The 14,244-nt window shown below is 43.1% G+C and overlaps 1 protein-coding gene across 1 annotated transcript in view; it reads left to right on the top strand.

Annotated features, from left to right (window-relative positions):
- Positions 1-14,244, top strand: part of FRAS1 (Fraser extracellular matrix complex subunit 1) — a gene marked incomplete at its 3' end in the record, with an annotated part of 385,808 nt that overhangs the window by 304,247 nt on the left and 67,317 nt on the right. Inside the window, exons 40-47 of the mRNA XM_080924732.1 lie at positions 90-252; positions 1,774-1,909; positions 6,746-6,936; positions 7,959-8,112; positions 9,199-9,462; positions 11,504-11,692; positions 13,067-13,186; positions 13,440-13,619. Of these exons, the coding sequence (XP_080780858.1) occupies positions 90-252; positions 1,774-1,909; positions 6,746-6,936; positions 7,959-8,112; positions 9,199-9,462; positions 11,504-11,692; positions 13,067-13,186; positions 13,440-13,619 (1,397 nt within the window). The remainder of the gene's footprint in view (positions 1-89; positions 253-1,773; positions 1,910-6,745; positions 6,937-7,958; positions 8,113-9,198; positions 9,463-11,503; positions 11,693-13,066; positions 13,187-13,439; positions 13,620-14,244) is intronic.

Genomic DNA, 14,244 nt, shown 5'->3' with positions numbered 1-14,244 from the left:
CCTTCAAAGAGCACATTATTTCTGATCTCATTTTTATAAAAAGATTACAAGTCCTTTTCTTCAGCTTATCAGGGTGATTCTTCTTATAGGTACTCAGCTGTGTTTGAGATGGAAGGGCATTCGGTTACAGATGGCTTCCACTTCTCTGTCTCGGACAGGGATGGCAACCGTGTGGACAACCAGGTCTTTACCATCACAGTCACTCCGGCAGAGAACCCACCACACATCATTGCCTTTGCTGACCTTATCACGGTAAACAACTCTCAGATCAATAATCGTCAAGGGCTTGGGAAAGCTGGCATCCTTGGTGATGTAGCTAAAGGATTTTTGCCTAGATGGGCTATAAAGTTCCTCCCCCAAAGTACCTGGGCAGTGATACCAGACAGTCTGTGGCTGTCGTTGTAAGGTTGTGTGTGTGTGTATGTATATATACATATATAATATATGTGTATGTACATGTGCATGTATATGTATGTGTGCTTATGTGTATATATGTATACATGTGTAATTATATGCAAAAGATCAATCCACTATATTTACATAACACACATGCACAACACACACATACATGCACTAGAGAGTATACTGGATATTGTTGGTAATGGAAATAAAACAGAAGTAGAATGTACTTTGCGGATTGTACAGTTTAGTGTTGTTGACCATTAAACCACAGAATGCTGACCCCCCATGAATGAAACCAGCATATATTATTAACAAGATGAAGAACTCCTATGTGAGCGGCAGTCTAACATGTGTCTGTCACTGGAGTTATCAGCCTGAGTCCCGGTACCAGTTTGTCAGGTGCTATCAGACTGGCTTTGCAACAAGTACTTACTTCTTTCCAGCCCCTGTTTCTTCCTTAAATATTACAAATTCTCCCGCATAAAGATTTCTCTGGTGATTAATTAAAATCGCCTGCATCACTTTTAGCACAGTACCTGATGCATGGCCGGGATTCATGGACACTAATTTTCCTTGCCCTGCCTTACACAGAAGCAATAATACCTAAAGCTTAGGCCTTTCCTGGCTCTATGAAGGACTCTGAAATTCATGAAACTGTGTGAATAATTTCCAGACAGGTGTGGTCTCTTTCCTAGCTTCCCCATTCTCCAACTTAGGGAAGTAGCTTGAGCCATTTCCATTCCAAGAGTCTCATATTGTAATTTATAGGCTGCCCTGCAGCTAGCCACAAGTTCAGAGTAAAATGCCGTGACCATTCCTGCAGGCAGGTGAAAAACATCAGGCCCAGACTGCAGAGTTAGCACATAAAGCCAGGCCCTAAAGAAAAGGTTAGTTTGAACAACTGCTTTTACATATATTGATTTATTTTCTTCTTTAATATTACGATAAGCCTTAACTTTCAGGTACAGCTAGTCCTTTATTCCTATACCCCCATAAATATACAATATGAGGGGATAGATGGGACTTTTATTCTAGAGGGCAATGCCTGTAGGACGGTCACCCTGGGGAATGTGAAGGAGGGCTGCATCTGTCATTCTCCGGCTTTGCTCTATGGGATTCTGATGCCCAGAGAAGGCAGCTGTCCTGAAACATGTTGAGATGGCTGGTTAGAACTGGCCAGAACTGCTTTATTACCAGATCCATCACTGCATGAAGCACCGTGTTGATAGACACACAGCCAAGGTGTGTGGCCGTCTTTTTGAGGTGCTGAAAGATCTCCCGGCTTTGCCAGCGGACCCCTTCCTCATCTGCAGAGATCTATCCCCCACAACAGTGGGGCTGCTGCTCATTGTGCACCCCTTTCTTCCCTAGGTTGATGAGGGAGGGAGAGCACCACTCTCCCTCCACCACTTCTTTGCAACTGAAGATCAGGACAACCTTCAGGGCGACGCTGTCATTAAACTAAGTGCTCTGCCCAAGTATGGCTGCATTGAGAACACAGGAACAGGTAACCCTTGCGGCTTTGCTGGGCAACAATTTAGGATCTGGAAATGGGGGGAAGGGAAATATTCTAGTTAAACCTGGACATGGAACATTAAAGCTAGATGAATCCTTATTTTTTTTCCTCCAAGAAACTGGGAGAAAGGAAAGTTTCTTTTACATAAGGAAAACAAAAATCACTTAGCATTTTCTTTATGCCGTGCATTTTTTTAAGCATCAAAGATATATCAGTAAATGGATAACCCTCTCCACCTTCATATTGACATTTATCCTAGCAGAGAGACATACGGATAAATGGAGGGAACGGGCATAAGACATTAGAAGGTTAATAGATGGGAAAACTTGAGCGGAGTAAAGGGATTTAGGGTATGAGCAAATGGAGCTGAGGGCTCATGGGCTGTATTCAGAATTAAGTGTCAAAGAAACAGAGATCCCTGTCCCCTTCCTGTGAGGTAGCTGCAGTTCGGGTGAACTGTAGCTTGCCTCTCAGCTCCTTCTATGGATATGACATGAATTGAAATGCATGCTGTCTACCTCTGACGCCCTCTTCAACATCCCTCCCCTATACCATCTGCCCTAAACCCACTGGAGGTTATCACACAAAAGGAGAGGCAAAAAGGCATGTGCGGTCCGCAGGCCCCTTGAGACCTGCCGTGACTGGCAGCTGAGACAGCTCCTGCCAGTTTCTGAGCAACACCATCTGCAATGACATTCCCGAGTGAACAAATGCTGGTGCTAGGCTCTAATTGGCACAGAACTAGCAGCTCCCACAGACAGGCCATTGACTGCAGGTGTCGGTGTCCAGCATGGTGGCTGCCACTTGGGCCTGATAACCAGAAACTCATTTAAAATGGTCATGTTTTCCTATGGAAAGTCTTGGCTCTTTTTCCTCCCTTGTATTTTCCACAAGTGTCTGAAGATTTGTTTTTTGCATAATTAAGCTCCTTTGGATGTTTTCTATAGATACAATGTTAACATGAATAACATTGACCTTGGCCTGGTGTGGGAGACAGATAGAAAGACCAATAAATTACATAGTAAAAGACAGCAAAGGAGCAAAGCCTTGAGGGCACAAAACAAAGCAATTGCTTCTGTCTGAGTAGGCAGAAAAGCCCCAGGGAATTGGAACTTGAAGGGTCAGAGGGAGTCACTATGGGCAAAGGAAAAGTAGCCTCTCCTGAAGAGACTAGCACCTCCACATCAATGTGGTGGTAGATCGTGATAGGCTGTTGCCTCTCAATACCTCCAGGACATACCATCTTTCCCAGGAAGCCCTTGTAACCCAGCTCGACATTTACCTGAAGCACATGAAACAGCACAGATAGGCTGTTGTCAAAATTCTGTCATGTCTCAGACGCTCTGGAAAAAAAAATGATGCTCCAAACTAATGTGCATAAGCCACATCTAAAGAGATTGTGAAAACAGTTTCTTGGGCAGCATCCCAGAAGCTCCCACTGAAGAGGCTGGTATCGTCCGTGAACTCACCACACTTTTTGTCAGTCCATGTGTGATGGCCAGCACGGCTGCTTATCCTAGGACCACTATAAGATTTCTTTATTCTATAGTGGAATGGGTATGAACCTAAGGGGAAGAAAAGATGCCCAAGGGCATACGATAATTGACCAGTTTATATCAATTGAACATGCTGCCCTTTCCTCAAAGGAAGAAGCCCCACACCTCTGTTTAGAAGCAAGTGTTTTATATGCTGATGAAACTAGCTACCTAAATTTAATTCCAGGCCATTGGAACATAGTTTTAAATCTGGTAAAAGCAGCTTTTACTTTTTACCAAGGAGGATGGAAAACAGAATGACAACAGTGTTGGCTATGAAACCTGAGAGCATAAAATCTAAATTCATTCAGGACTGGCCTGATCAGGGCATGACCTGCTGAGTTGCTCTGAGGACATCTCAGTCCCACTGCTGAGTAAAGCAGGTGTCCAGGATGACAGCCACACTCACCGGGGGCTGTTTAATTTGTACCTAGGACATTCTGCTGAGAAAGGCAGGGAACACACATCAGAGATGTACATCAAAAATAGAAAGTGTAATTTTAAAACTTGGAAAGACTGGTGCTTGCAGCTTCCCTGTCTGACTCCCTTGATGGCCAACTCTCCATCAGTTTTAAAGCAAGGCTTCTGTTATTCCGCATATTTTGAGGTATCATTTACTGAGGCTTTTCTTGACCCAGATAACAAAGCCAAGGTTCACAGTCTATAAAGATTGTCCGCAGCAGCTCCTTCTGGAAACCATGATCACTTGGTTCCAGGGAAGACTGGGCCATTGGCTGCTTATGTCTTGCTCAGCTTCAATTTTCTTTCTCTTCTTTCAAATAAGTTGTGAGAAAACAAACCAACAAAAGGCATTTTCAGTCCTGGTTTTTACACTGGGGTACCAGCAAATAACCCTGTCTCCAGGCAAGCGGTTAATAGCCTTTTTAGAATCTGGTGTTTGCAAAGGATCCTAGAGAAGGTGGGGAAGCTCTTTGGTTTTCATATGGACCATCTCTACTTTGCTTTATTTATACATACCCAAAAAATATGTAGACATAGAATTTCTTTCTCTCTGCCCTAGAAAACTTTAGTAGTGAGTTAAAAATCAATCAATTAAAAGGACTTGGCTAAAATCAAGGCCAGGCCAAGCCATCCATCACTTGGACATTGCTTACTCCCCCCACCCCTTGGCTTTTTGCGATGTTTGTTGTTGGATGAGGTGAAGAATCAGGAGGCAGCCAAGTACAGAACTTTGAAAGGTGCCCATGAGCATCTCACTTCCCAAACTCTACCCATGTTGGTCAACTTTCAGTTACTATAACACCCACCAGAGATAAATCAACTTCCAGAGAGACAAGGTACACTTTTCTTTGAGATCAGTGGTAGAAATTCATGGTCAGTTGTACCCCTGGCTGGTGCAACTCATTGTAACCAGAGTGGAATGGTAGGACAAAGCTCTCTCCTTAAGCCTAGTATAACTTTAATTTTTTTCGAAGTCTACTTTTAACTGATGGTTCTTAAATGCTTTAACATCCACTACCTGCCAGAGGAAGTGGAAGAAAAAAATGGGGAAAGTGGGCCTGTTTAGAAAGGTTCTATCTTTCTGGAGCAGCTCCTCTCTGTGCTGTCTGGAAATCAGTTCAGTTCCCAGGTCAGCAGCAGCAGTTCAATCTACTCGCAGACACTTCATGGATACACTGGCAATCCAGTTCAGTAGAGTCGGGATAGCAACCATGACCCACCTAGCAGAGACAGCTAGGCCTTAGCCTCAGCATAAGTCAGCAGGAGGGACTAGGAGGGATGCCAGTTCTCAGCTGTGTCTCTCTCCTTGATGTGAAGATCGGCAAAGACTCAAGACCCACTACTGGTCCTTTTTATATGCTTTCCAAACATTATGTGTCCTCCACCAGCCTTGCCTTGGGATGTGTGCCTGTCTCAGCTGACACTACTCTGCCAATCAGCCTGAGTCTGCAGAAACGGCAAGAAACTGTAACACACCACCATTTGGTGCATTTCTCTCTATGGAGTCCCAACAAATGCAGTGTAAGCTCAACTGAGCAGTGTAAAGTGGACCATTCCTAAGCACATGTGCTTTCACATGCTGGCTTTAGCAGAACGTCCTCTCTCCCCTTAGCTTCAGCTAATCATTCCTTCACCAAGTCTGCCTTGGTCTTTCACCTGTGTCCACTTCAGGAAAACACTTCTTCACATGATCGCCCCAGCAACTGACTTTCCGAAGAACCTTTAAGTTTCCACTTCAACCCAGGATTTAAAACAGAGAAAGAGATGATGCAGGGTCCTAGTATCCTCAAACTCCCCCCACCCACCCAGATTCTAAGACTTCCCACTTAATTCCTTCTTCTAAAGGTTTCACACCACAGGCTGGAGAGTAACACATGGTCTGAGGGGGAAACTCACCCAACTATAGCAGCATGTCCTCCCTGAATGGGACAGAATGCCATGGTATTAATACAGCCTCTGAGCACCCAGTAGCCCTGACATACAATCCTACACATTGGGTTCTAACTGATGTATAGGTTTCTCCAAGGACTTGGAATATGGAAAGGAGTTCTAAAAAAATGATGTCTTCTCTACCGTTCTTCCCCATGAATTCAAGTAGCAGTGTCTGCCTGCACAGACTTCCACAGGACTGGGCTGCCAACACTCCGACCACTGCTCTGAGGCCTGGGGAGTTACATTCTCAGGGGTGCATTCACTGGTACACTGACCCTTCCTCAAGCAGTAACTCTAATTAAATGCAGTCTCTCTCCTCTACTAAAGAAAAGGAAAAAAAAAAAAAAAAAAAAAGCCATAACACTACATGAAAGAAGGAGGAGAGCTTGAGAATAAAGAAAGTTTAAAATAAGAAACTTGGAAGACAAATAGAAATGTCTGGGGAAGAGAGGTTCTAAACAGAAAAGGCAATAGTTAACTTTTTCTTATGTAGAGAAATTGCTAACACTTGAAGGATATACCAGAAAGAGTGCTTCCCAAACTAACATTTAAGTTAGAAGACTGGCTGTTTGTATTGATATTTACGCCCAGTTTGGGTAGATGATTGGAAAAAACCAACCAAAGATTCTGTGTTATGTAAAATAAAGCAACCAAGAGGTTTCAGGTACTTGAGTGTCACCTGATTCCCTGTGGAGACAATAGAACTGGTGTATCCATTTAAATTTGGGAGCAGTCTTAGAGACACTATCCATCCCAAGACCAGTTTCTGGTATTTTGCTCAGTCCTAGCTTCTCCCATAATCATGCTTTTTATCACATGTTGCTAAGGTCTTCTTTCCTAGATTAGCCTGGTGATCAGATTCTTATCGAAGTAAATGTTTTCTCTGGATACTATGCAGGAGATCGCTTTGGCCCAGGAGCAAACAGTGACCTGGAGGCGTCATTCCCTATTCAAGATGTCCTGGAAAACTACATTTACTACTTTCAGAGTGTTCATGAAAGCATTGAGCCGACCCATGATGTGTTTAGTTTTTACGTGAGTGACGGGGACAGTCGCTCTGAGATCCAGAGCATCAATATCACCATCGAGGTAAATATCACCACTTTGGAAAGTGGAGAGTAGGCCGTCAGCCACACAATATCCCACTTTTAAAAGATCTGACCTTAAACCACGTGATGAGATCCCAGTGTTAAACAAGCCTGTGTATCAACTCACAAGCAAAGGGTTGCATGTGACATTCAAATTTAAATATCAATTTTAACACGTAACCCCAACCTTCTGGAAGCTTTTGAAATAGTAGTTGGCATTTGGGGAAGGTATGAGTTGAAGCTCTGAGTTTCTACGTTAAGATAAAATGTATTTGTTTGGGGGCAAAATGATCTTTAGGAATCAGACGCCAGGCCATTTCTATATTTAGATGAAAACTGACATCTATGATATGACCACAAGTGGGTCTCCACACATTGCTGGCCTTTTCTTTAAATTAATTTATTTATATAACTATAAAATCAAAGAAATTTGGCCCTTAATCCTACATTTATTTTTATTTGAGAAACTATTGTCATAGTCTCAGGAGAAGAGAGATAAATCTCAGAGTGAATGCCCTCTGCCTTGGGAAGATAAAATGTGTGAAAACTTGTATAAGGGCCGGGGATGGAGCAGGGATGGGAGGCAGCATTAGAAGCAATGCTTCCCAGTGTCTTGACCTTCTACAGCTACTGTTGTGTGATGAGAAATTTCTAAGACCATCTGAATTAAAAAAGACTTTGATCCTCAAATGTACCTGTATTTCTAAATTATATGGTGTTTAAGTATAGAAAAACATAGTTGCTCTACCTACAAAAAAAAAAAATACCTCAGTGACTGTTTATAGAATGTCCATCAGCCTTCTTTCAGGGGGACCTCTTATTTATTTAGTGACTTTTTATTAATTATTAATTAATTATTAATAATTAAAATATTAATTAATGTTTTGACTAGGGAATAAAGACAGTAGCAGGTTAAATCTTGTTTGGATAATGAGGGTTTTATTGCAATGATGAACTATTCTCTGAGTACTTTATTCTTAAACTAATATCTGTGTGAGACCAACCTTTTTATACTTTAATCAGAGGAAGAATGATGAACCTCCCAGGATGACCTTGCGGCCCCTGGGAGTACGGCTGAGCTCAGGAGTGGTGATCAGCAATTCTTCCTTGAGCCTACAAGATCTGGACACCCCGGAAAATGAGCTGATTTTTGTATTGATGAAAAAGCCTGACCATGGTAAGACGCAGACGGGGGGGGGGGGGGGGACTGCTGCTTAATTAAGTGCCCGATGGGTGCTGAGCGTGAGCTTATAGATGGCTTCATTATTCCTTCCGTTCCTACTTACGTCCCATTCTTTGCATCAAAATATAATCAGATTCATACGGGTCTTACGGGTCTTGGTTGATGCTATTTTAAAAACCTGCGTGCTAAGTAATTGGTATCTCTGAAATTTCACTTCAGCTCTTTTCTCACTCCCCTTTATAATCTCAAGCAAAACAGGTTTCAGTGTTTGTGGAGCTTCTTCTCAGGGTAGATGACATCATTTGATCATCCGGGCTGCCTCACACAGCCTGTCAGCATGTTAGAAGTCTCCCACAGACATGTTCCCTGTGCCACGGGAGCATTCTCTAATTTAAACCACTGTGGGGAATCCTCCAGCCCTCCTCCCAATGCTACCCCAAGCTAAAGCTCTGGAGCCCTGCCTGCCTGGTGTCAATCATTCTTAACTAGGGATGGACTTTCAAAAACAGAACTGCTGCTGTTGCTTTGGGGTTAATAACAGAAGCGGCCACTGGCCACTGCGTTTTCCGATTACCTTATTTTGCTTTCTCTGAAAACGCATTTTTAACTGTGTCCTTGCGGTGTGTGACCTCTTAAAAACAGAAAGAAAAGTGAACCTCCATGTAGGCATGCTTACAGTCTTCCTGAATTTCAAAGGAATTTAAAACATGGACCTCATGATCTGCACACTGTAACCAGAGAGGATGGAGGGCTATTTTCACTTTGAAGAAGGGAAAATAAAGTTCAGATCATGGAGTGGGTTTGAGTCCAGGGAGGGAGGTGTCATTTCTAAGCCACTATATTTCAGCTCCCACCTGTGTCTCCTTAGGAGAATTTTAACCACAAGAGTGGAATTTTGTCTTCTTTATTTATAGACAAGGCCACAGGGCACCGTCTATACCTACATACAAAATGCTAAGTGTTAGCACCAAGGGCCTCTGAGGTATTTGACACTGGCTCATACTTATTGGCGAAATCAGACTGTTTTGATTTTATAAGTATATGAAACTATTGTTTATCATTTCTCTCTTCCTTCTTCAGGTCATCTACTCCGGAGGCCTACTGCCTCTGACCCTCTAGAAAATGGGACAGTTTTAGACCAAGGCTCTTCCTTCACCTATCAGGATATCCTGGCCGGACTGGTCGGGTACTTACCTGGTGATGTCTACATGGCAGTAGATGAGTTCCGGTTCTCTCTCACGGATGGTCTCCATGTAGACACAGGGAGGATGGAGATCTACATAGACCTGCCAACAAAAGACATTCCCCACTTGGCAATAAACCGAGGACTTCAGCTCTCATCAGGTACATTAGCCCAAATTTCTCTCCCCATGACACATACTTACAAATAAAAAAAAAACTGTTTTAAAGGAAGCATATTTCTTTGAGGTCATTGTTTCATGGGTTTTAGTTTATGGTTGACTGGCTCAGTGTTTTCTGTGGTTTAAAAATAAAAAAGAAGAAGACCATCAAACCATCAAGGCAGAAACAGGACAAGCTGATTGTAGCTGCTTGCTTTATAACAAGCAGGGCTGAGGACCAGAGCAGAATCTGCTGCCAAAGACACACACCCCCAGGACCTACTTCCTGAGCTAGGCTCAACCCCCTAAAGTTCTTAGCACATGCCAAAGTAGGAACATTAGCTAGATACCAAGCTTTAACACCCTAGCCTGTGGAGAACATTCCCTCACCAAACCATAGCAATTCCTATACGAATGGAAGAGAGTAGCCTCGCTTTCCCACACTGCCTTATTTTAAAAAGCTCATGTACACAATACCTTCTTCCATATTGGTGGATGCATCTCGGGGGAGTTATTCAATATTTAAGGAAAGTAGAATTTTGGGGAAACTTCTGTTTAAGAGCACTAAAATGTGAGTTAGAAATATTAACCAATGACATTCTCTGGGCAAGACACCTCTGTCAGTGAATTTAAGAATGTTTTATGAGGTGTTTATATTTTTAGTACCCTTAAAATCATAAGGTTAGGGTTAGAGTCAGGTCTCCTGTGACCCTGCCTCTGTTCAGCCCACAGCATAGAGATCATCAGCAGAACCCTGGCTAGATTTTCCAAGATGTTAATTTTTAGGAAAATTAAAAAGGCACAGAAGAGCAGTTGGGAGGTGAACAGGAGTTAAGAGATGTCCAAATAGTTGAAAGTCACTTTGTATACCACGCTGGCATCAAATGGTCAGGCTTTTGCCATGTTTTAGTAGCATTAAAGGCACAGTGATATGTGTATTGGTCTTGAATATGCTATTCTGTAGAAAGGTAATGGGGAGTGGGCCTTTGACTAGAGTCTGTTCACCAGAACGCTGTAATTTGTTTACCTTAGTTTCCCATATGTTTTGTATTTAAAAAAAAAAAAAAAACATGGTATAGCAAAGTCTGCAGTTTGGGGAGTTAGCAAAGCTTCTAGAAATTGGCATTTTACTACTTACAAGCAAAGTAGCCTGTTATTGTTTCATGGATTCTCGGAGAATACTTAATTGTTTTTCCATCGAAGTTCAAATCACTCTGTCCTCCAAGCCTCATAACATATTGTAGAGGATGATATCACATGCAGTGGGATACATGACACTCAAGGAACTTTGAGCGTGGGATATAGCAACCTGTGACAAGCACCGAGTAAGCCAGGTCTTTGTCTAGAGGAAGGTGTTGCCTTGTTTCTCAGGGCTAGTTACCAGGAGCTCTGAGTAGAGTGCTAAAGGTCATGCATTCTTGGCAGTGCCATTCCAAACACCAAGACATGTGACCTGAATGTTGAGTGTTTACATTACTAATATTTGCTGTTTTTAAGCTGAGAAGATAGTTGGGCAGGAAGCAAAGGGCAGATTCTAAGAAGTGTTTCCATGATGAGTGTCTTGCCTCCGTCCCCAGTCTCCACACAGACCCTAACCCTGACCCCTATGCTCAGCTCATCTTCTGACTTGAGGAACACTGACTTTGACTATTTTGTCCGAGATGATAATGAGATAGGTTCATGAGTTCATGTACAACTTGTGTTTTCTGATTTGGTTATTCTCAAGACAGCAAATAAATCAAATTGAAGCAGATTTATTTAAGCCCAAGAGCTAGAAGTATCTGCACATAGAAGTAGCTGTTGTTGATAGGTTCTATATGGAGCCTACTACAAGAACAAGCATGTGCTGGAGTAAGAGTGGACACAAGCCAAGGGTGTAGTTCTAAATGACTTTCTCTGGGGAAAATAGAGTTTATTCAGCTGGTAATGCAGGCATACAAACACCTGGTTTATAGGCCAGAGTAATGTGTGATTTAAAAAAAAAATCACTTGGTGTCCCATTGGAAGGAATGGTGGGAAATGACCTCTCTCCTGCTCTTTCCCAGGGTCTGTAGCGCGCATCACTGAGCAGCACTTGAAAGCAACAGGCACTGCCTCGGAGGCTGGCCAGCTTGTGTACATCGTGAAGGAAAACCCCGGTGCAGGGCGTCTGCAGATGGCTAAGACCGATGACCTGGAGCAAATCTCTGTTAGAGGCCCCATCTGGAGCTTCACCCAGGCAGACATTAGCCAAGGTCAGCCTGTTCTCCCTGACTGTCAAAGCTCCCCAAAGGTCTGTCTGGTATAGCAAAGTGGGAGCTAAGTGCCTGGCAGCCTATGGCAGGAGCCCGTGCATTCTTTGTTTTCAATACAAGCTGAGTTATAGCTTCATTTATTTTTCTTTGTTTCACTTTTGTTTTAAAAATGGAGAGAGAACTATTTTTCTAGGCCAAAGAAATGTATTTTCTATTGTTGGGGGGGGGTGTCAGTTTGACTTGTTGTGTTGCTAAAAAGGATGGGTGAGAGAAAAAAAAGCAAAAGGAAGTGAGTCAGGATGGATAATGGTGAAAATTATGCCTTCCTTAGGTGAGCAATTTATATCTCTGCCCAGCTAAGAGCACCAGCTAAGGAACTAGGTAAAATGGAAGAGCATAAATCGGAACTGCCTGCAGGAGGTTACATGGCTCATCCCTCCTTCAGAAAATGCTGATGTAACGCAAAGGCATAAATGTTGAATGCTACGTAGATGCTGTACAGTGCTTTTGGGAGTAGAAAAGGGGGAAAAAAATCACAGATGGGAAGAGAAATGGCTCAAAGCCATGTGACCCAGTGCAATTCTTTCTAGAGGTAAAAACACGGCCCCAGGAGAAGAAGTATAAGCTCTGTCAAGGTACTGACACACCTAAACTGAGAGCAGATAGATGCTCACTGATTCTGTGGGTCAGCGAAGAGGTGCAGTAGACAACAGGATAGCATCATTATTTAATTCCTGCATTCTTCAGTGTCTCCTTGTGAAAAATGAGGGCAGGCAGCCCTTCCCAGGGTTTGGTTATATTCACACTGATGGGTCCAGGCAAACGATGTGTGTTAGCCTAATGGGATGCCCTATCATTCTTCCTTTGGATTCTTCCCGACCTCTTTATGCAGATCGTGTGCTAGCTTGTCTACTGGTTAGATAGAGCCCATGCGCCTCTGTGTACTGGGAAGTGGGAAGTAAAAGATCCCTGGAGAGGTGGGCTGCAGGCTTGCCCTCTCTTGCCTTGTGATGTGGATATATTGGAGGACCGCCTCACATGGATGTGGTTGGGATCAGTGCCCACGTGCAGTCTGACTCATCTAGGTATTCATGAGATACCTCAGAATTCGAGCTAGAGCCTTCAGAATGGCTGAGCCCTACCACAGGAGACGTTGTGTGGAGGGAATTTGTTTAAGGTATAAGGAAGTTGGTGATGGGAAAGGAAAGAGAAGGAATGAAACTTTAGATTAAAATGTCAAAAATGGCACCTAAGCGAGGAAGGTGTGAATTGATTCCTCGGTGTGAACATCAATTGAAGTTCCACCTCTCGATTCAGAAATAGGTAGCAAAAAGTACTAATAACCAATCTGTTTTACCCTTCTCTGTTTTATAGGGCAGGTAGAATACAGCCATGGACCAGGAGAACCTGGCGGGAGCTTTGCTTTTAAATTCGATGTGGTTGATGGGGAAGGCAATAAGTTGGCTGACCAATCATTTTCCATCAGTGTTTTAGGTAAGGGTATTGGATTTGCTAATAGAGAACAGCAGGTGTGGGGGTCTTCCATTTCCACCATAGTCACTGTGGAGCTTCAGTCCTTCTTTTACATAACCAGCAAAGATAAAAATCTAGGACTGGCTTCTTCCTGGGGCCTCCAAGGGACAGCTCTGAGGGCCGCTCTGATCTTACCTCCTGGGCACCCGACCTGGAACTGAAGAGAGGGGGCTGGAAACCTCCAGTGACAAACCACTGTTTCTGATATTTCCAGAAGACAAATCCCCACCAGTCATCATCACCAATAAAGGGCTGGTCTTAGATGAGAACTCGGTGAAGAAAATCACTACTGCGCAGCTGTCGGCCACTGACCAGGACAGCAAGCCTATAGAACTCATCTACAGGATCACCACCCAGCCACAGCTGGGCCACCTGGAACATGTGGCCTCCCCAGGTACTTGGTCCTCTCTTGTTCCATCTAGCCCTAGGTTCTGACTCAGTAAGTGCTGGGGACTATGTGTGTGTGTGTGTGTGTATTCTGTTTCAACTGATACTTATTTTTTTGCCTCACTAATTTTGATCATTATATGCTGTTCTATTTATTATATGTATTAAGTATTTTATAATAGTAGGTAAAACTAATTTAGCAAACTGGCAATTTGAAGTAAGAAAATAACTCCTAGAAAGTGGGTGAAACGTTAATATGAATAAAACCCTGGGTTAGACCCTCAGATCCATACACAAAATGTTTATAATTTCATGTAAGCACTTCTATCCATAAGTAGAAAGTCAACATCTCTGGAGTAAACTGTACCCTTCTGGCCTTTGACATTATCTTGACTGCACAGTGTACTGTCCAATAATGATAACAATTCACCTCAGCTGGGAGTGTTCTCAAGTGAAATGGTATGTACCAAGCAAGGGAGAGAGGGGAGATGGGATGGGGGTTTGTGGAGGGGTAATCAGAAAGGGGATATCATTTGAAATGTAAATGATTAAAAGAAGAAAGAAGTCCTACCCAACACACACACAAAGAGAGATTGGGGGGAAGAGGGGGAGAGTGGGGAGAGGGAGGGAGG

The sequence above is a fragment of the Micromys minutus genome (genome assembly GCF_963924665.1).
Source record: "Micromys minutus genome assembly, chromosome: 11".
Lineage (NCBI taxonomy): Eukaryota > Metazoa > Chordata > Mammalia > Rodentia > Muridae > Micromys > Micromys minutus.
The sequence above is the reverse complement of the archived record's forward strand: the minus strand, read 5'-3'. Positions and strand labels throughout refer to the sequence as shown.